This window comes from Paroedura picta, chromosome 15 (genome assembly GCF_049243985.1).
Source record: "Paroedura picta isolate Pp20150507F chromosome 15, Ppicta_v3.0, whole genome shotgun sequence".
Classification (NCBI taxonomy): Eukaryota; Metazoa; Chordata; class Lepidosauria; order Squamata; family Gekkonidae; genus Paroedura; species Paroedura picta.
In genome coordinates, this window is record NC_135383.1 from 6925436 (window position 1) to 6947352 (window position 21917).

At 48.1% G+C, this 21917-nt stretch overlaps 1 protein-coding gene across 2 annotated transcripts; it reads left to right on the top strand.

Moving 5' to 3' along the window:
* The first annotated feature begins 6751 nt into the window (after positions 1-6751).
* Positions 6752-21792, top strand: LOC143824685 (arylacetamide deacetylase-like 4). 2 transcript variants are annotated; one of them, XM_077312178.1, is made up of 6 exons: positions 6752-6837; positions 8483-8587; positions 11090-11227; positions 14798-15014; positions 18591-18654; positions 20834-21792. In XM_077312178.1, the coding sequence occupies exons 4-6, from the start codon at positions 14897-14899 to the stop codon at positions 21603-21605; spliced, it is 954 nt and encodes a 317-aa protein (XP_077168293.1). In that variant the 5' UTR covers positions 6752-6837; positions 8483-8587; positions 11090-11227; positions 14798-14896; the 3' UTR covers positions 21606-21792. The 2 variants fall into 2 exon arrangements, with proteins under 2 accessions (XP_077168293.1, XP_077168292.1); XM_077312177.1 differs by lacking the exons at positions 6752-6837; positions 8483-8587 and having other exon boundaries at positions 10945-11227.
* Positions 21793-21917: the final 125 nt, after the last annotated feature.

Sequence of the window (21917 nt, forward strand, 5' to 3'; positions counted from 1 at the left end):
TTGGGTCCAATGGTACTAATGCTTTGGAGAGGGCATGGTGGAAAATATAGTCCTGTAGATATGCCAGGAGACAATGGGAAAAACAGTCCCTCAGATATGCTGCCCAGTTTGCCATGATTACAGGTGGCTGGTAATCTGGGACATTAAAAGTTATTCCCATTTGGATCCCAACACTTAGTGCCCTAACAGCTACGGGACTCTTCCTCTCCGATTTCTTTTTCTTTGCAGTGTTTAATATACACAATGTGAGGCCAGTGATAAAGACAACTGTGAACCCCCTGCCTCTTTACCTCTTCCTCCTTCCCTATTTATTTAATTTATATATTTATTAAGATATTTATATCCCAACTCCTGCCAAAGGAGGAAACCACAACCAAAGTACGCAAATACACCCAAAACAAAGAGTGAAGAACGTGTTTTTTTAAAAAGGCTTAACGCTGAGCAAATACAATAACATCTGAAAATGGATTGCAGTTAAAGAAAGATCACGGGACAAATGATCTCTTGAAATAACCGTTTGATCTCTCCAAATGTCGAAATGGAACTGGGTGGACTTCCCTTGGGGAAGCAGTTCCATGTTTGACTGTTTCCTCAACACAATGTTAGCATTCGAATCCAATACCGTATTCTTTCCGTGGCCTTCGTGGAAAGCATTTGAAAATGACAGGCTTGCAGTGCCATGATGGAATGATAGGCCCTGACTCGGGTTACAAGCATTTCCTTAGGAGGGTAGATACATTGAGTTTTTCCTATATTTTGTATTTATTTATTTTTAATTTAATTGTAAACAGAGCTAAGCTGAGCCAGCCAGAGGTAGTACTAGGACGGGGGACCACCAAGGAAGTCCAGGGTTTGCTATGAAACATTTCATATTGTTGCATTCCGGTGGGTGGGTAAGCAGGAGGCTTATGGGTCTGTCCGGGTGAAACCTCCCCTAGAATCTCAAGGAGCGTCCAGATTCCGTTCACTTGGTTTGGTAGAACTGCTTAGGGGTGGGGAGCGTCTTCACTTTATGAAGATCCAGAATGGGAACATCCCCAGGCATTCTTGCGTGGCTTTTTGGTGTAGCCAGCTTGGTGTCGTGGTTAGGAGTGCGGACTTCTAATCTGGCATGCTGGGTTCGATTCTGCACTCCCCCATAAGCAGCCAGCTGGGTGACCTTGGGCTCACCACAGCAATGAGAAAGCTGTTCTGACCGAGCAGTAATATCAGGGCTCTCTCAGCCTCACCTCCCTCACAGGGTGACTGTTGTGGGGAGAGGAATGGGAAGGTGACTGTAAGCCGCTTTGAGCCTCCTTCGGGTAAAGAAAAGTGGTATATAAGAACCAACTCTTCTTCTTCAGTAATCTCAGGGCTCTCTCAGCCTCACCTCCCTCACAGGGTGTCTGTTGTGGGGAGAGGAAAGGGAAGGTGACTGTAAGCCGCTTTGAGTCTCCTTCGGGTAGAGAAAAGTGGCATATAAGAACAAACTCTTCTTCCTCTTCCTCTTCCTCTTCCTCTTCCTCTTCCTCTTCCTCTTCCTCTTCCTCTTCCTCTTCCTCTTCCTCTTCCTCTTCCTCTTCCTCTTCCTCTTTTCATTGAGCCTTCCTGCCATTCCAGGGTCAGTCTGGCGCTTAGAAATCAGGGCTCATGTTTCCAAAGACTGCAGAGCCCCGCTTCCCTCAGTACACTTCCGGGCGGAGAGAAGATTTGAACCCAGTCCCACCTGTCTTAACATGACGCTCTAACCCCTGCACCCGCTCTGCATAACTGGCAGTGAAACGAAATGAGAAAGGAAAGGCAAAACGTTTGAACGAATGAATGAATGTTCTGCAGAGACAGCGCCCGTGAATTGGAAGGGTGGCCCGTTGCCCGTTCGGAAGAACAATATCGGTTTGATGATCTCGTAAATGACTGTGAACAAATGAACAGCCAGGATTGCTATCGATGGGTGTAGGACACCTTCATGTGTACTGAACTTCTGCCAAAGAAACCGTTTCAATAAACACCTAAGAAGTGAGTCACTTGTTTGGACTACGAATTCCGCACAAACATTTCTGCTCAGTCCCTTGCTTGTACTTCTCTGGGCCTCCTGGCTGCTATCATTCTCCCTGCGCATTTGTTTATTTAAAGTGTTTTTATCCTGCATTTCCTCCAAAGAAGGGTCACAACGCAGTGGACGATTAAACCATGAAAAAGACAGTTCAGGGGATTCTCAGTAGTATGAAAGAAAGTTGAGAAAGGCAGTCCTCGCTCTTCAGCAAAGATGGAAGGCGCTGCTCCAGCTGACATACCCTGACTTTGGAGCTAGGGTAGGAGCCCTGAGTTGGATAGTCCAGGCCAGCCCGGTCTCATCAAATCTTGGAAGCTAAGTAGGGTCAACCCCAATGAGTATTTGGATGGGAGACCTCCATGGAATGCCTGGGTTGGGACGTGGGGGCAGGCCATGGCAAACTACCTCTTTTGCCTTGAAAACCCTCTGGGGTTGCCATTAGTCGGCTGTGACTCAGAATCATGGAATCATAGAGTTGGAAGGGACCTCCAGGGTCATCTAGACCAACCCCCCCTGCAAAATGAAGGAAAGCTGTAATTGCCTGCCTACACACAGTCACCCCAATTCCATGGCAGCAGCAACAACAAAAAAAGATATGATGAGGTTGCCCATTTCAACACATTTAGTGCCTCTGCCCGTCACCCCCCACCAAAAGGATTTACTCCAGCTCATTGGCTGCTAAACCTTCTGAAGGTGTGACCACCCATCCTTCCCTCCGGCTACCTCATTTCTCCATTCAGCTTGGCGTAGTGGTTGGGAGTGCGGACTTCTAATCTGGCGAGCCGGGTTCGATTCTGCACTCCCCCACATGCAGCCAGCTGGGTGACCTTGGGCTCGCCACGGCACTGATAAAGCTGTTCTGACCCAGCAGGAATCTCAGGGCTCTCTCAGCCTCACCCACCTCACAGGGTGTCTGTTGTAGGGAGAGGAAAGGGAAATCGATTGTAAGCCGCTTTGAGACTCTTTCCGGTAGAGAAAAGCGGCATATAAGAACCAACTCCTCTTCTTCTTCAGTGATATCAGGGCTCTCTCAGCCTCACCCACCTCACAGGGTGTCTGGCAGGGGCTCATGGGAATTGTAGTCCATGAACATCTGGAGGACCACAGGTTGACTACCCCTGGACTAGATGACCCAGGAGTTCCCTTCCAACTCTGCTATTCTATGATTCTATGACCACAGAGCTGACAATCAGAGCAGACAATATTGACCTTGATGGACCAAGGATCCAATTCAGTATGATACATGCTCACTCACCTGGCTAAGTGCTCTCCTTGATATCCAGGACTTCTTCTTGAACGCTCACGGCCTGTAGGCCTCCATCTTGTTACTGTGGTCCATTTTCCTTGCAGAGGCCATGCCAGGCCTAACTCAGCCATCACAGAACTCAAAAGGAGGTCCATCTCCAGGAACTGAAATCTGTTGACTTCTTTGGAGAAACGAGAAGGCACTACAGAAGCCGTGCCTACTTGTATGGGCTCAGAGCCAAGTCCCGGTGAGATGGAGCAATGGCCCCAAGCATTGGTAGCAATCCAAAACCGGCAGAGGCGGCATTGAGATTCACGCCCCCAGCGTCCCCATAATGTCGTAATCAAAACCCACCCGCACGGTTGCGAAACCCTCCTTTACAATTTCATGGCCAGTCGTCTACCGTGCTTGATAGGGAAGAGTCCCCAGCAGATAAATGGAACTATCAATAAACAGAATCAAAGAGGAGAACCCGAGAGAGGTTGCCAACTACAGCCCTGACCTGGATAGCCCAAGTAAGGCCAATCCCATCAGGTCTCGGAAGCTAAGCAGGGCTGACCCTGGATGGTATTTAGATGGGAGACCTCCAAGGATTTGGGTGGCAGTTCCTCCAAGGAACACTAGGGGTCATCATGCAGAGGCCAGCCATGGCAAAGCATGAGTGTATGGCTAGATAATCCATCAATCTCCCGGCTTCGTGACACACCTTGTATAATAAGGCATAGACTCTACCACAGAAGACTTTACAGCGACCGTGAATGATCAAATAATCTACCTATAGGGTGGGGAAATGTTGGCAGAGTATAAATATGTAATGAGGTTGCAGCACCAATCTGCTTGAAAGTATAAACTAGTTTTATTAAGAAGAGAAGCCTAACTCTTTAACTATTGTTCTGCAGGCATTCTTCTGTTGCGGAGGCAAAAATGACAGCACCATAGACCATGTTCTGTGGCTTAGCTATGTTGGTCTGAAGCAGCTGGGCACAGCTTGAATCCAGGAGCCTCTTTAAGATAGACAAAGTTTGTTGTGCTGCCAGATTTTTTTAAAAAAATTAATTAAAAACAACTGCACTCCACCCTACTCTAATAATAAATTAATTTGGGGATTAAAAAAAGACAAAGTTTTATTCAAGGCATAAGCTTCTGTCTGCACCCACACTGTTTCAGGTACAATGAAATGGAAATTACCTATCTGTGCGTATAGGTAAAGGGTGAGCTGCAAATTGGAACACAGCATAATGAAGGTGATGAACAGAGGCACAGACCAAACCGGAATCACAAGCTTGGCGTCTACGGTCACCATTTGATTTGGGTTTCATTCTGGAGGGAGCTTAGTGAAGGAAATAAATTTACCAAAAATTGAGGTTGATGGGTAGATGTACCCTCCCGAACAGCAGAATGCTCCCATCCATCTCTTCTCAAGCGTGGAGGAGAGAGCCTTCATGGTCCACCAGGTGTCACTAAAGAGTCAAAGAGAGCCTGACAAATCATCATTGCTGAGTTGCCCATTCATTTCTCCCCCCACTTGATTATACACTAATTTTACAGCATCTTATGGCTTCATGAGAAAGGCGGGGTTAGATGGGATCAAGACTGCAAGGAGAAATATTAACAACCTCAGATATGCAGATGATACCACTCTAATGACAGAAAGTGAAGAGGAACTAAAGAGCCTGTTGATGCGGGTGAAGGAGAGTGCAAATGTTGGCTTGAAACTCAACATCAAGAAAATGAAGATCATGGCATTTGGCCCTCTCAATTCCTGGCAAATAGATGGGGAAGAAATGGAGATAGTGACAGATTTTATTTTCCTGGGCTCCAAGATCACTGCAGATGGGGACCGCAGCAAGGAAATTAAAAGACGCTTGCTCCTGGGGAGGAAAGTTATGGCAAATCTAGAAAGCATCCTAAAAAGCAGAGACATCACCCTGCCAACAAAAGTGCGTCTAGTCAAGGCTATGGTCTTCCCAGTTGCAATGTATGGCTGCGAAAGTTGGACCATAAGGAAGGCTGAGCATCAAAGAATTGAGGCTTTTGGACTCTGGTGCTGGAGAAGACTCTTGCGAGTCCCTTGGACTGCAAGGCGAACAAACCGGTCAGTCCTAGAGGAGATCAGCCCTGACTGCTCTTTAGAAGGCCAGATCCTGAAGATGAAACTCAAATACTTTGGCCACCTCATGAGAAGGAAGGACTCCCTGGAGAAGAGCCTAATGCTGGGAGCGATCGAGGGAAAAAGAAGAAGGGGACGACAGAGAATGAAGTGGCTGGATGGAGTCACTGAAGCAGTCGGTGCAAACTTAAATGGACTCTGAAGAATGGTAGAGGACAGGAAGGCTTGGTGGATCATTGTCCATGGGGATGCAATGGGTAAGACACAACTTCGCACCTAACAACAACAACAACAACAACAACAACAACGGCTTCTATGCAACATACCTACCATTGAATCCCAAATGATGGCTGGGATCCAGCCATCGCTCTCAGTAGATCTGGAGGAAGTTTTCGAATCCTGATGACTCTAGTCATTTCCCCCATGCATCAGACCCATAGACGCTGATGGTTTATGCATTTAAAACATTTCTAAGAACTCTTTTTCTCCCACGTAGGCGCCCGCAACCCAAGGGCAGGAGCACATTAAAAATCATATAAACCCCAGAAAGTCTGAATGATAATGAAGAGGAAAGTTATCCTGCCTTTATTACTCTGTGAAATGACTTTAGGTAGCATATTAATGCACTTTATAATTGCAGGTGGAAACTTCCAGCACTCAGGGGGAGGTCAGGGTGGATTGTGAATATGGTTAGTACGCCCCATGTGAAAGTGTTTAATATATATATATATATATGTTGAACCTTCAAGAGGCTGACATCCAAAGAGAGAGACAGAGAGACAGAGACTTCAGGGAAAGAATGAGAAGAGTTAAACACCAGTTGTCAGAATGCTTAAGCTGTTTCTAAGACCGTTCTGATGACTAGTTTAGATCACACCTTTTCCTGAGCTTCCCCCTTGGTATGGGATGAAAAGTGGGAAGGGAAGATCAGAACTTTCTCATCCACATGGGTTTAGGGATGCTAAGTCTCCAGGTGGGACCTGGAGATCCCCCAGTTTGACGGCTCATCTCTGGGACTATTTACACACTGGAAACTTCACTGCCCCAGCTCCCATGAAGGAGCACAAATCAGGGGCAGATGAGGTGCACCAGTCCAAATGCTCCCTCGCGTGGGTGTAGGAAGAGGTGGGGCAACCTGGCGCCCCTAAAACTCCGGCCTGTAGCCCGGCATGAAACCTCCAGTGCATAAACTGGTGTCTAGGTGTCAAAGATCAGTCCCCCCTGGAGAAAACGGCTGCTTGGGAGGGTGGACTTTATTGCATGAGCTTCCACTGAGGCCCCTCCCCTCAAATCCTGCCCTCTCCTGACCCCACCCAAAAGTCTTCAGGTGTTTCCCATCCCAGAGCGGGCAACCCTAATTCCATTCCAGCTTCAGGGTGTTAATCATTCACAAAACAGCACAGCATGAGAGTTTGGGGAAAGACTGCAAGAGAGACAAGAAAAGATGAGGTGAGGATCGGGGAATGCCGAGAGGAAAAGGGCGAAGAGAGGAGAAACTGCTTCTTGGTAGCATCCAAGCTGGGGCAGAGAACCCTTGGCCAAAGGGCTAGAAAAGGCAAATGTTCCTTTGCATCCTCTCATAGCCACAGGATGCACTGGGGCCAGCATCAAGGGAGGAACAGGCTAAGCAAGGGCATTATGAGCAAAGGTAAACACCCAGGAATCAAAACAGGAATTATTCTGAGGGAGCCCTTCTGTTTGTCACCAGTCATTTGGAAATTGCTGACAAACATAATTAATTGCATTCATTCTTGTTTTGCTTCTTCCTTCCCTGGGTCAGGCCTCTTGATGAGGAGTTGTTGGGGGTTTTTTTTTTTCTTTTAAGGCAGCCTCTCTCAACTTTTTAACCATGAAGAACCCCCCGAAACGTTCTTCAGGCTTCAAGAAACCCCTGAAGTGGCGCAATCATTCAGAATAAGGTCGGGAGGCATAGCTGTGGACACGCCCACCCCAGACTCCTCCCCTTCCCACCCCGTCACTGGCCCATCATTGGCTATTTTGGGAGAGGGGAGCCGGTCAACATCACCATATATGGTCATATGGCCCAATACGAGCACAGCGCAAGCTTCCATGGCAGAGTAGGAATCCGAACCTGGGTCTTCCAGATCTTTGTCCGACATTCGACTTGCTACACCACATTGGGTCTGTGTTAATGTCTTGCAAGGGTTTTAGAAGGGGCCGATCCAGGCAATGAATGAACCATGATCATACATTTATTTCCAACCCACTATTTCTCAAAGGCACCGAGCAGGTAACAGAGCAGAGCAGATAACAATCATAAATTTGTATTTGCCTCTCGCCCTTCCAAAAGTTCAGGGTGGGTAACAACAGTACAGCAATTGATATTTCTACCATCCTATATCCACATTAGTTAAAAAAAAAAAACACAATTGATTTCACCAAATGCTGACAGTCTGGCTGATTTTCCATGCAGGGAGTTCGGAATTTCAACCGTAGGCAGGGCGGAACAGCTCTATTCTGCAGGCCCTGCGGAACTATCCCAAGTTCAAGGCAGTTCGCCAATCGACAGGTGAAAATCACCAGAGATAAAATATTTAAAATAGATAGCCATCGGAAAAACGGGCCAGGTAACCTCAGCTAAACGGAAGTATGTAAAACTCAGAAGCATAAAGGCATGAGAAGCAGAAGAAGCATTCCTAGAATACACAGGGATGGTGCGTTCTTTTTCACTGCTGAGCTGAAGCCGGGACATGTTCAGAGATCCTGAGCTTCTTGGGAGCTTTCCCATCCAAATGCTACCCAAGGTCAATCCTACTTTGCTTTTGAGATCTGCCCAGACTGGCCTAGCCTGGGTCATCCAGGCCAGAGCCAAAGATGAGGCTTCCTCGGGAGGTGGTGGGTTCTCCATCTTTGGAGATTTTTAAACAGAGGCTGGAGAGCCATCTGACGGAGAGGCTGATTCTGTGAAGGCTCAAGGGGGTGGCAGGTGACAGTGGATGAGCCATAGGGTTGGGAGTGTCCTGCAGAGTGCAGGGGGTTGGACTAGATGACCCAGGAGGTCCCTTCCAACTCTATGATTCTATGATTGATTGATGTACAAATGATTTAAAAAAAAACACAAATATTTTAATAGGGAAATCCCAATTTTGCAAAACGTACACCTCTTTCTACATTATCGGAGCAGGACAAAACCAGCAATGCCGTCTCATCCCGGATTAAAGACTCCTGACACCAGCACGTGAGTTTACTTGGGTTCATTACAGCCTGTTCTTCATAATTATGACTTTAATAGACTTTAATAGACTTCCCTTCCTATCGTTGTGGGTTACCATTCCTGGGCAGCTGTGGGTGACTGGAGAACCCTACCTGGCCGCCAAGCACAACCGGCTCCATGGCTGGCCTCATTTCTCCTTGCTTGTCCACAATACTGGGCCAAGAGATGCCGTTCAGATGTGAGCGTTGGGCTGGTTCTCCTCAGCCTCCGACTCTCTGGTGGGGCAGTAGGACTGCCTGTTTCTGGTTAGGAATTGCCAGATTTGGGGGATTTGAGGGTGGGGTTTGGGAAGAGGTGTGGAGAGATTTCAGTGGGGTACCATTAGCGTTGCCAAGCTGCAGGTGGTAGCTGGAGAACTCCTGTTGCCTTAAAATGTACCAGACTCTTGGTCCAGGATGCCAAGGAGAGGTCTTCTACATCAGGGGTAGTCGACCTGTGGTCCTCCAGATGTCCATGGACTACAATTCCCATGAGCCCCTGCCAGCAAATGCTGGCAGGGGCTCATGGGAATTGTAGTCCATGAACATCTGGAGGAACACAGGTTGACTACCCCTGTTCTACATCACCTCCTGTCTAGTGATGCGAGGGTTTGAACCTAGGACCTTCTGCGTACAAAGGAGAGGTTTCTTCAAGGAGCCACAGCCCCACCTCCATTGGGTGAATCCAGCCACAGGGGGTGAACCTGACTAATTCAGGCACCTAGTCCGAAATTGCCATTCCCAAACAACAACACTTTTGGTGGTAGAGCTGCAGATCCCACGGAGGATTTCCAGACAGGCAGCTTTTCTCTCCTTCCCGCTGCTTGAACACGTTGCTGCGGATCGGGCTGTGTCAGGCCAAGCTTTTTTGCAGTGAGTCATCTAGGATGGTCCCTGTGAAATCCTGCTTTCACAAACGGCTGCCATTGGCAATCCAGCAGCACAAATGGGTACACGGGACAACTCAGCCAACACTAAGGTCGTGCACAAAGGAGGGGGATAGGGTTGGGTAACCCCCTTTAAAAAAAAAAAATCCTGTGCACAGACCGGGTCAACACAGAAAGAATTCCCTTGTGATGGACCGCAATATTTGCAGGAATATTCAAGTCCTTATTTCCAAAAACGAGTCTTCTTTATTCTGCTCGACGGTTCTATTCTCGGCACAGAACGTGGACATACATTGTTTGGAAATGTCCTTCACAACATAGACTTGTTTTCAGGGATTGGGGGGTTTATGGGGATTGTTTTATGTGAACCGCCGAGAGTCCTTGAAGGAAGGTAGCCGCGAATAAAAAAGTGAATTCAGATGTTTTGGTCCAAGGACCGAATATTCAGTGCAATGTTTTTCACCGCAGTCCAATGGACTCTTCTTGATATATCATTCACTGCACCTTCAGATCTTCGGTAGCCTGACAAAAAGGGGCTCCTGTGAGATCAGCAGTCGTTGGGATGGAGAAGGTCTATGGACCAAAGAAGGCCTATGGACCAAAAAGTCTGAATTTTCCCTTTCTGAGCTGTGGATGAAATTTCCAAGAAATATATGAGATCTACCATTGTTGGGATGATTCCTTTGAAGCCCGGCTTTTCCAAACAGCTGACAATGTAAAAACAGAAAGACCTGTCAGTCCACGGACTAGTCAAATGAAGAAAAGAAATACTGATGAGGCGGCAAGTTGAATTTTTAATAACAATCCAGAGCCAAGCCAAAACGAACTCCGATATAAAAAAAACTTGTTTGCAAGGAGTTTCCCTTCACCAGTGGCTAGACATTCTCCAACGCAACAGCACTGGCTTAAATTTCTCAACTTGTACAACGCTGCAGAGTGTGAACGGAACCTGGTGCCATTCCGCACCTGTTAAAAATAGCGTGTGCCTTACCTTTTGCAGACGCCATGTTTTTGTCATTTCACACGACGCCGTCCGCATCCCATCTCCTTACGGCAAAACCCTCGCTACATCCGCCGATTTGTAGCGAGAGTGGGGGGGATCCGAAAAAGCGGATTCACCCGATCGTTAAGATGTTGTAATTTGAGGCATCGGCGTGGCACAGCCTATTTCTCGCAAAGTGCCCAGTGGGAATGTGGCCATTCCTTTAATGAAAGAAGGGGGAAGAAAGAGGCAAACACCTCTAGAGAATCTCAAGACACATAGTCAATTCCCAGACAGCTGCAAAGCTTTGGCAATTTCGTCTCTGCTGTGGACAATTGTGTCTTGCACAACTGTTTGAAACATGATGCATTGACATCTCTCCCTCCCTCCCTCCTTCTCTGTCCCTCCCTCTCCCTCCCTCCCACCTTTAAATACACTCTTCCTGCATTACCGGTACAACCTGAGCCAAGTCAACCTGACGGACACGGCATTTCCCAAGGGCATAGGGCACACTTCCCTAAGAGTCACAGAGGGAGTAGGATATCCCAGTCATCTGCAGACCTCATCGCTCGGAAGGGACATGGAGCCAGACTACACTTGGTTTCTTTTGATTTTGCAGTTATTCCTTGCTCCTGTTGCCCTGGTTTTCATCTGGGCGATTTACTACGACTTCTCTCGATCAGAGATCCCTCCTGGGATCGACCAGCCACTAAAGCTCCGGATCCTACACTGGTTATTGATCGTTTCTGCAGCTCTGGTAAGTTGAGGGAGTTGGAAGCTACTTTGGGGTCTGAGGTTCCCCGTCAGATGGATGCTTGCATTAGTGCAGGGTTCATGGTTTAGAGGGGAGGGCTTGGTATCTGGGAGACCCTCATTTGAATGCCCACTCATGCCAAAGGGTGCAAACGGAGTCAATAAAGACATTTAGAATTGTGGCTGCTGGGACCGATAGAAGAAGAAGAAGAGTTGGTTCTTATATGCCGCTTTTCCCTACCTGAAGGAGGCTCAAAGCGGCTTACAGTCGCCTTCCCATTCCTCTCCCCACAACAGACACCCTGTGGGGTGGGTGAGGCTGAGAGAGCCCTGATATTACTGCTTAGTCAGAACAGCCCAAGATCACCCAGCTGGTTGCATGTGGGGGAGTGCAGAATCGAACCTGGCTTGCCAGATTAGAAGTCCGCACTCCTAACCACTACACCAAACTACGCTACACCAATAGATAGCCGCGTTCCATTTATTCCCTTGATGCTGCCAGGATTTCTTTTTCCATTTCAGCAGATCCCGTGGCTTGTTTTCCAGGGTGTTCCCATTAACGACACCATCTCTCTGCCACTCATGCAATAAAATAGGCGTCTATGGTAATGGGTCAGACTGGCATCTAGGTACTGTACGTGGGTCCTCCAGAGACACCGGCTGGCCACTGCATGAAACAGGATGCTGGGCTACCCGCACAGCCGGTCAGGTCCAGGACGGCCCTTCTTACATGCATCAGTCAAGCAATTCAGTAGGCTGCCTAGCACTGTGTAAAAATTAGCATTGCAAATCAATTTGGAAGCACAGTCAGTTGAATCAAGCTCTTCCTGTGTAAGCGACTGAACAAGAACTGGGGGTGGGAGTGGGGGAATTCTAGGGAAGTCCTCCGGTGCTGGATTTGCCAGTGTAAAACTTCACTTCAAATTTACCATCTTTCAATTCGAACAGGGGAGAGAGAGCGTAGGAAATGGCAATTCTTGCTGATGTCCTCCCCCCCTCCCCCCCCCCCCCAGAACTGGACATTCAAAATCCATCTTGGATTTGACTCAGCATCAACCTAAGGATGCATGACTCTTTCTGCTTCCCCCCTCCCCCCATCATACATAGTATTAAACTTCTTTGGATTTCTCTTGAAATCCCCAAATGCATTTCACTCGAGGAATTGCTAAATACGTCTGCTTGAATTTCGCAATGAAGCTACAACAACCGTTCTTTGGAAGGATCGGATCTCAGAATCCTGGTGAGGGTTATTCAGCTCCTCTTCGCCTTGAGAGCTAAATGGTGGACAAAGTTTGAGTCCAATGACACCTTTGAGAGCAACCACGTTTTATTCAAGGGACCAAGGGACCAAGCCTTATGAAGATAGTTTGAGGGACTTGGGAATGTTCAGCCTGGAGAAAAGGAGGTCGAGGGGGGACATGATAGCCCTCTTTAAGTATTTGAAAGGTTGTCACTTGGAGGAGGGCAGGATGCTGTTTCCGTTGGCTGCAGAGGAAAGGACACGCAGTAATGGGTTTAAACTACAAGTACAACGATGTAGGCTAGATATCAGGAAAAGATTTTTCACAGTAGTTCAGCAGTGGAATAGGCTGCCTAAGGAGGTGGTGAGCTCCCCCTCCCTGGCAGTCTTCAAGCAAAGGTTGGATACACACTTTTCTTGGATGCTTTACGATGCTTTGGGCTGATCCTGCGTTGAGCAGGGGGTTGGACTAGATGGCCTGCATGGCCCCTTCCAACTCTATGATTCTATGATTCTATTCAAGGTAAGCTTGTTGTGCGTACAGAGCACCTAGACAATGAAATAAGAGTTGTAAGACTACATATATAATAAGAAAGAGATTAGTATTCAGCATAATGAGCATGTTTATCGGTCACATGGACGTTACAGAAATAACAAGCTAGGTTTATCAGGATATCTTTCGCTTGGGCTCAACCCTAGGGGGGCAAACATAGTAAAGGAAATAAAAATGTCAAGATTAAAGATCAGCAGGCAGGTGCATTCCCAACGGTGGGACGGGAGAGGAATCAAAAGAGAACCTTGAATAAAACTTGAAGGTGTCGCAGGACTCAAACATTATTCTGCTACTTCAAACCAACGTGGCAAGCAACCCACTTGAATCTAGCTTAATGAAGCTTGCGTGGCCAGAGACCCCTGGAATAAAAAAACAGAAGAAGGCAAGCCACAGTAGGAAACACAACGCTAGACCGCACAGGTCTTTGACCATGTTTATGTCACTCAAAATTCACCTGAAATAAAATGCAGCGGATGCAGGCTTGATGTTTTAAATGACATATGTGGCAGGTATCTTTTCCAGGGGTAGTCAAACTGCGGCCCTGCAGATGTCCATGGACTACATCAGGGGTAGTCAACCTGTGGTCCTCCAAATGTTCATGAACTACAATTCCCATGAGCCCCTGCCAGCATTTGCTGGCAGGGGCTCATGGGAATTGTAGTTCATGAACATCTGGAGGGCCACAGGTTGACTACCCCTGGACTACATGAGCCCCTGCCAGCATTTGGACATCTGGAGGGCCGCAGTTTGACTACACCACCTAGAGGCTTCGATTAATATAAAATGCAAATTACAAAGGGCGTGTCTTACTGGTGCGCCAAGATATTCACTAGCTGCCAATTGGCTTCCGGGCACATTTCAGAGTTCCAGTTATTTGTTGGAATAGGCAAGCTCTGTGCATGATTCATCAGCTTCTGCAGAATATCCTGAAGGGAGCATTGGAGGAGCTGTGTATTTAGCATGGCTAGATTAGGAACTGCCTGGAACTTTTCCAGTTCTTTCTTCCAGTGTCCTGATTGGTTCATTCCTGCTCCCTTGATCACACGTCCTCCCTGCTTGCCTCCAGAACAGATTAGAATAAACGAGGACAACAGAACAGTTAGACAGGACTCTCTCTTTCTCTCTCTCCTCTTTCTATACAAAAATGTTTCTCTTCTAAATATAATGATTTTATTTGTTTAAGTTTGGAGAGGGCAGAGTTCAAGGAGGGAGCTCAGCAAGGAGGTTACGCATAGTGGCCATCCTCCAAAGTGGTCCATTTCCTCCAAAGAGACTGATCTTTGTAGATCGGTCGCAGTTCTGGGAGAACTCCAGGCTCTACCAACTATCACAAGGGTCAAGGGAGCATAGATCCCTTGGAGGAAGGATTGGGATTGTTCAGAAACTGTGCGGTTCTTTAGGACCCCTGTCCTTGCCGCTTCCCAACCGGAAGGAAAACTACAAGCCCCAAACAGAACACACGAGGAAAGGAAAATTGAATTGGAAAGACTAATCCCGTGAAACAAAATGTTCTTACCGTTCCCCAGATGCTTCCCTCAATATATGCCTTCAGGGAGGGAGTTGTGGTTTAGTGGTACAGCAGCTGCTTGGCATGCAGAAGGTGCCAGGTTCAATCCCTGCCATCTCCAGATAGAAAGGAACCAGGAAGCCGATGATGCAAAAGACCTCCAGAAGACACCCTGGAGACCCACTTCATGTCCAGGCATGACCACACATGGTGGACCAGTACTCAGATTCGAGATGGGGCAAGCGTCATGCATTCGTGTCTTCTTTTCAAACAGGGGAAGATTCTGGAGAACCTCTGCTTCTGCTCTCAGATCCGTTTCATCCGCTTCACCCAAGAAGGCAAAAAACTGGGAGAAGATCCCCAGCTCTTGACCATGGATTTAACCTTCGAGGACATCCCCGTGAGGGTTTATCAGCCCAGAGAAGCCAAATCAGAAGGAAGGAGAGGGGTCATCTATTTCCACGGAGGAGGCTGGATGTTTGGAAGTATCAGTAAGGCATCTTGAAAAGTCAGCCAAATATTATATAGTCCTTTTTTTTTTCAAGGAATAATTTTTTATAAGGCATCTTGCATTTCCCGTGGCATTTTTGTTTGTTTGTTTGTTTTGCACAACTGGACCCTCTCCGGTGGGCTCCTGAATGTTGCTGCCACCGAAAATGATGGTTTGCTTGTTTTTTCTCGGAATGAGCCAGTTTCTTCCATTTGTTTCCCTTTTCGTCCTCTTCTAGTGCTCCTGACCTGGCTAGCCCAATCCTGAAAGCGAAACAGGGTGGATTGGCCCTGGTCAGGTTCAAGAGGGCGACCACGTTGGCTCTAAGCAGCAGAACGAATTTGGAGTCCAGGGGCACCTCAAAGACCAGTGACGCCTGATTCTGGGTTCGGGCATTTGTGTGCACACCCACGTCCTCAGACCCCACATCAGACGTTATCTGATGAAGTGGGCATGCAACATGAGTGCCGATAAATTTTCCCCTTGGAAGGAGGATTTTAATGGGGGAATTGGGAGAAAAGGTTGCAACGTTCTTCTCGCTCCCCACCCCCGCATGATAATGGGCAGAGGAAGGACTGCAATTTAGTGTCACAAATGGCTTGCCCCCCCCCCCACCTAGGTCAACAGCTTCAAAACGGCTTATCGCTCTGCACTTATTGGTACCAATTTGCTCAGCTCCCTCTTTTGCAAATCACACAAGGCATTCAAAAAGCGGATTCTGACCCCAGTGGCGAGATCTTTTAAGGGCGACAGTCCAACCTGACCATCTGCCTCGGGGGGGGGGGGGGATAAATAACAGGGCTTTCGGAGGAAAGCTCTGCTGCAATTTCCTACAAGTAGTTGACAAGGGAGAGAAGGAAATCCGGAGGTTTCACAAGAGCTTTGGGTTGAACAGTTTTGGCCTATGACCTATGTCAGAGTTGCAGGGGAAGGTTTTGAAATTTCTCATGCCTGTTGTTTTGTCTCCGCAAATCCACTTTTCAAATAATTTCGCTTCTCTCTCGGGAGGGGGGGGGAATGGAACCCTTTGTTTTTTATTTGGGGGTCCTTTACTGTTTTCTAGCACCCACATTCCCAAATGTTGTTTATGCACTGATAAATCAGCAGCACACACCCCACGCATACCGTATTATAGCTTGCGTATATTGTGGGTATACATCGCACAGAGTTAGCCACAGTTCCGAGGTGCCTTTAGATTTACTGTTGGAAGGGAGAAACCAGCCTGCCAGACTGCTATGAAGACAGATGAATTAATGTGTTTATTAAGAGTCCTGAGATAGCCTCAAAAAGGAGAAAGAATGCACAAAAGAATGCAGACGGCACGTTAGGTTGCTTCACCCGTAATTATCAGAGCTTCTTGGCAAACACGCTTTATTATTGTTGTTGTTACCGTCCTAGACCAAATAAAAACAAACAAACACAGCAATTAAAAATCCAGTCTTACAATATAAGACAGAGGCCATTCCGCACGCCATAAATTTATTCAACCCCCCCCAAAAAAATGCTTTATTCACCAACCTCCTGCGTCCAGCCAGCAAACTACTCACGATATCCACCATTTTAAAGCACAAGTTGGTGAATCCCAAAAAGTGGATTCACCAACCTAGAAAGCGCTATCCCCCAGCGAACAACCAGCAGACTACATGCAAAAGAAATGTATGGAGGTGAAGAAGTGCTAACTCCGCCTCCAATGTCCCGCCCTCACACCTGTCTCCCTCTCCCTTCTTCCAGGGATGGGATTTTTTTTTTTAGGCAAACTGCCTGGAGCAACAAATAGGCATACAATATGCAGGCAAAGCATGCAGGCAAAGCCAAAAATATTTGTTTCCAACAGTTAAAACACAAAGAATGCCTCTCTAAAGTCCCCCCCTCCCAAAAATAAATCAGGAATGACATTAATTTTTAAAAGACTCAAGACTTGTGATTCCATAAGGGGTCAAAAAGCACTATACATTTATGATTAGGGGAAGGGAGGGACCTTAGCTTTGTATAATGTTATGGACTCCACCCTCAAAAGTCAACCTTTTCTCCAGGGGAACTGATCACTTTAGTCTGGAGAAGAGCTCTAATTCCAGGGAATCCCCAAGTCCCATCTGGGGACTGGCATGCCTATCATTACCTCTAAAGTATTTGAATTCTCTTAGAAGAAGAAGATTTGGTCCTTATACGCCACTTTTCTCTATCGGAGTCTCAAAGTGGCTTCCAATCCCCTTCCCTTCCTCTCCCCACCACAGACACCCTGTGAGGTGGGTGAGGCTGAGAGAGCCCTGAGATTACTGAAGAAGAAGAAGAAGAAGAAGAAGAAGAAGAAGAAGAAGAAGAAGAAGAAGAAGAAGAAGAAGAGTTGGTTCTTATATGCCGCTTTTCTCTACTCAAAGGAGACTCAAGCAGCTTACAATCGCCTTCCCTTCCTCTTCCTACAACAGACACCCGGTGAGGTAGGTAGGGCTGAGAAAGTTGTGGGAGAACTGTGACCAGCCCAAGGTCACCCAGCTGGCAGCCTGTGGAGGAGGAGCAGGGAATCAAACCCGGCTCTCCAGATTAGAAGTCCGCGCTCCTAACCACTACACCAAGCTGGCTCTGGCCAAGCCTGCTGCATGAAAATAAAACGGAGCTTTAAATATTCTTGGCTTCTGAAACTCTTGAAGTTCATGTGGTTGTTGGTTTTAAAATGGGGAAGTTCTAGGGAAATATTACAAGAAGCCAACCCCAAAAAGGAACATTTTGCAATTGCACCCTGTTTCCCCACCCACACACCCATCAAAAGGAGAAGTGGAAGGGCTGGGGCCCAATGACCTGCTTTGCACCTGCTATGCATCCAGGGTTGCCATCTCTGGGTTAGGACTTTCCCAGAGATTTGGGAGCTGGAGCCTCAGGAGGGGAGGTTTCAGGGAGGGTAGGCCATGTACCATAGTGTGTTCTAATGCCATAGACTAAATCAGCCATTTCCTCCAGGGAAATGATCTTTGTAATGAGGAGACCAGCTGCAATCCCAGGAGGCCTCCAGCTACCACCTGGAGACTCTAGAAATTGTTGACAACCCAGTAAACTGGAGATTTAAATGCAATCCCATGCAAGCCTATCCACTTGAAATATTTTATGGCAGCCTGAAACATTCTTCAGGCATCCAGAACCCCCAGAAGTGGCGCAATTGTGCAGAATTTGGTTGGGAAGCAGAGCTGTGGACACGCCCACCCAGGGCCCCTCCCCTTCCCACCCCCTCCAGGCCCATCATTGTGTAGAGAAAAGCGGCATATAAGAACCAACTTTTCTTCTTCTTCAATAATCTTAGGGCTCTCTCAGCCTCCCCTCCCTCACAGGGTGTCTGTGGTGGGGAGAGGAAAGGTAAAGTGAATGGAAGCCACTTTGAGACTCCTTTGGGTAGAGAAAAGTGGCATATAAGAACCAACTCTTCTCCTCATCCTCCTCTTCCATTTGACCATCGCTCCCTGCATTTGAAGGCTTAAGCACGGCTCCATTACTAGCATAACAAAAGCTTTGATTCCAAACCTTTGACTGGGTTAGATCCAATTTTAAAAAAACAGTCTAAACTAACTATTCAACTGCTGCTTTTCAGATTCCTACGACCACGTTTGCCGGTACATCGCCAAAGAAAGCGACTCAGTGCTTGTATCTGTTGGGTGAGTACATAACAGGAGCCAGTGTGGGGTTTGTGAGATGGAGGAGAAACTGGAAAATCCTGAGTTCAAATCCACATTCAGCTCTGGAACTGAGCAAGTAACCTTGGGCCGGTGGTGTTCTGTCAGCCTAACCAATTTTGCAATATTGTGGCAAGAAGGTAGGAGAGATCCATGTAGAAGAAGGAGACCCTAAAGAGTCTCAAAGCGGCTTACATTCACTTTCCCGTCCTCTCCCCAAAACAGGCACCCTGTGAGGTACGTAGGTCTGAGAGAGTTCTGACAGAACTGCTCCATGAGAATAGTGCTAACAGGACTGTGACTAGCCCAAGGTCACATAGCATGTGGAGGAACAGAGAATCAAACCCAGCCGCAGCTGCTTTCAACCATGACACTAAGGCGGCTATACCCTTGAATTCCGCTATGGAAACGGAGAACAAATACCTGGTGTTGTCATTTGCCAAACAATGAGAGGAAAACTGGCATTTGAGAAGAAAAAAAAAACAAAGGGAAGACCATCCTGTTATTTCCTTTGAGGGTCTATCGGTGGGGTCCACGCCACCTACAATCGTAACCGCACCAGAAAATTACAAAATCCCAGTGGGTCAGAACAAACGTCCATCTAGACCAGCATCCGTTCCCTAATGGGTACAACACTGGACCGAACAGACGCTGATGTTTTTGTACTCCTTGTGTAAGAGAGAGGGAGGGAGAGGAAGGGAGGGAGGGAGAGACAGTGAGGGAGTTGCCTTCCGCTGCCTCTTGCAGGTTGGGTGTGCGATTGCATGCGGGTGGGTGTGCATGCATGCATTTGCAGCTATAAACACAAGGGGGCAGTGTGCTCTGTGTGGAACAGCAGCTAAGGCTCCTGGGCAGAGCCCTGTACAAGCTTTAGGATGCTTAGGGCTGATCCTGCATTGAGCAGGGGGTTGGACTAGATGGCCTGTATGGCCCCTTCCAACTCTATGATTCTATGATTCGATGATTCTATGAGCTCCCGGGTTGAACGATTAGCCTAGGGGTAGTCAAACTGCGGCCCTCCAGATGTTCATGGACCCAATTCCCAGCGTTCGCTGGCAGGGGCTCATGGGAATTGTAGTCCATGGACATCTGGAGGGCCGCAGTTTCCCTGGACTAGCCTCTCCAGTTTCAAACAATTCACGCAGCTGGTGGCATGAAAGAGCTCTGCTTGGGAATCTGGAGAGCAGCTGCCGGTCAGAGTAGGCAATCTTGACCTTGACGGACCCATGGTCTGACTCGTGGCAGCTTCACGTCTTCCTGTGTGTTCATGCGGGGAGTCACAGAATCATAGAGTTGGACGGGGCCACACAGGCCATCTAGTCCAACCCCCTGCTCAACGCAGGATCAGCCCAAAGTCTCTTGCCCGGGTCACACGCTCCCAGGCCATGACACCGGGCATGAAGATCTCTCCCAAAAGGCAAAACGGATCGGGGATGGATGCAATTAGGATTGGGAAACCCCTGGAGATCTGCAAGGAGAACCTAGGATGCCCTAGGATGAATGGAGGAACATGGGCTGATTGAGGGATTGAGTGATTGCCATCTTTTGCATTTTGTCCTTCTTGTCTGCTTTTGAGCTTGTATTTTACGGGGTTTGTGGTTTTAATATGTTGCAAGCCGTCGCTCCCAGGGAAGCGGGCTCGCGGCAGGATAAAAATCTAATGATAAATAAAATAAATAAGGGTCCACCCTCCAAAGCAGCCATTTTTGTCAAGGGAAAATTTTCTGTAGCCTGGAGAGTCGTCGTGATTCCAAACCCCGCCGGGAGCCTGACAACCCTAAAGGTAAAGGTAAAGGTATCCCCTGTGCAAGCGCTGGGTCATGTCTGACCCTTGGGGTGACGCCCTCCAGCGTTTTCATGGCAGACTCAATACGGGGTGGTTTGCCAGTGCCTTCCCCAGTCATTACCGTTTACCCCCAGCAAGCTGGGTACTCATTTTACCGACCTCGGAAGGATGGAAGGCTGAGTCAACCTTGAGCCGGCTGCTGGGATCGAACTCCCAGCCTCATGGGCAAAGCTTTCAGACGGCTGCCTTACCACTCTGCGCCACAAGAGGCTCTGACAACCCTAGACTCACTCAATATGTGCTTCCTGGGTGGGTTAAAACAGAGGCGGAAAAATATGACCATTAAGCGCTTGCGTCCAATTTATTTCCACCCAGGTATCAGCTAGCCCCCGAGCAAAAGTACCCGTCCCAGTTTCACGACTGCCTGACTGCCACTGTGCATTTCTTGAAGAGAGCCGAAGACTACGGCGTGGACCCGGCCCGCGTTATCATCAGCGGTGACAGCGTGGGAGGGAATTTCACCGCTTCCGTCTGCCAAGCTCTCGTGGGCCGGGCAGATCTGGCCAAGCCGCTGGCTCAGATTCTGATCTACCCCGGCCTGCAAGCCATCGACTTCAACCTGCCTTCCTACCAACAGAACCGAGCGGTGCCCATCCTGTACCGCGAGCACGTCATCTGCTCCGCCCTGCAGTACCTCAACAAGGATCTGTCCGTCTTAGACCGGGTCATGCAAGGCTGCCACGTCCCCAGCGACATCAAGACCCGGTTTGGGAAGTGGATCAACTCCGAGAACATCCCGCAAGAATTCAAGGCCCGGGGGTTCAAGCCGTCGGAAGCTGCCTCCTTCTTGGACGACGTCTACGAGGTGGTGAAGCAGGCCCTGGAGACGACCTTCTCTCCCCTGATGGCCGAAGACGCCATTCTTTCCCAGCTGCCCAAAACCTTTATTATAACATGCGAGTACGACGTTCTAAGGGACGACGGGATCCTGTACAAGAAACGGCTGGAGGATAACGGGGTGCCCGTCTCTTGGTGCCACATTGAGGACGGCTTCCACGGGGTGATCAACTTCTTCGACGGGTTTCTGTCGTTCCCTTCCGGCAAAAAGGGAGTCGACAGCATCGTCAGGTTTATAAGGAATTTATAAGGTGTTTATAATGTGTTTAATTAAACCAAGATTTGTATATCTGACTGCGCATGGTCTGAGTGCAACAGTGCAGGAGGGGGGACGTGGCTAATTTGTAAAGCAGACTTTTTTGCTTTGGGGCCCGGGTTCCTCCCAGGCTTTTCCAGACGACTGGGGGTTAAAGTACCCTCTTCCGGAAATACTTCTTGCTGGCAAGATTGTACATGGCCTTTAGAAACGGATGCTCACATTCCTCTGCTGCTCCATCGGAATACCTGCTGCATTTCCATGGGGAAGAGAGCCCTGAAACACACCCCCAATAAACCAACCCTC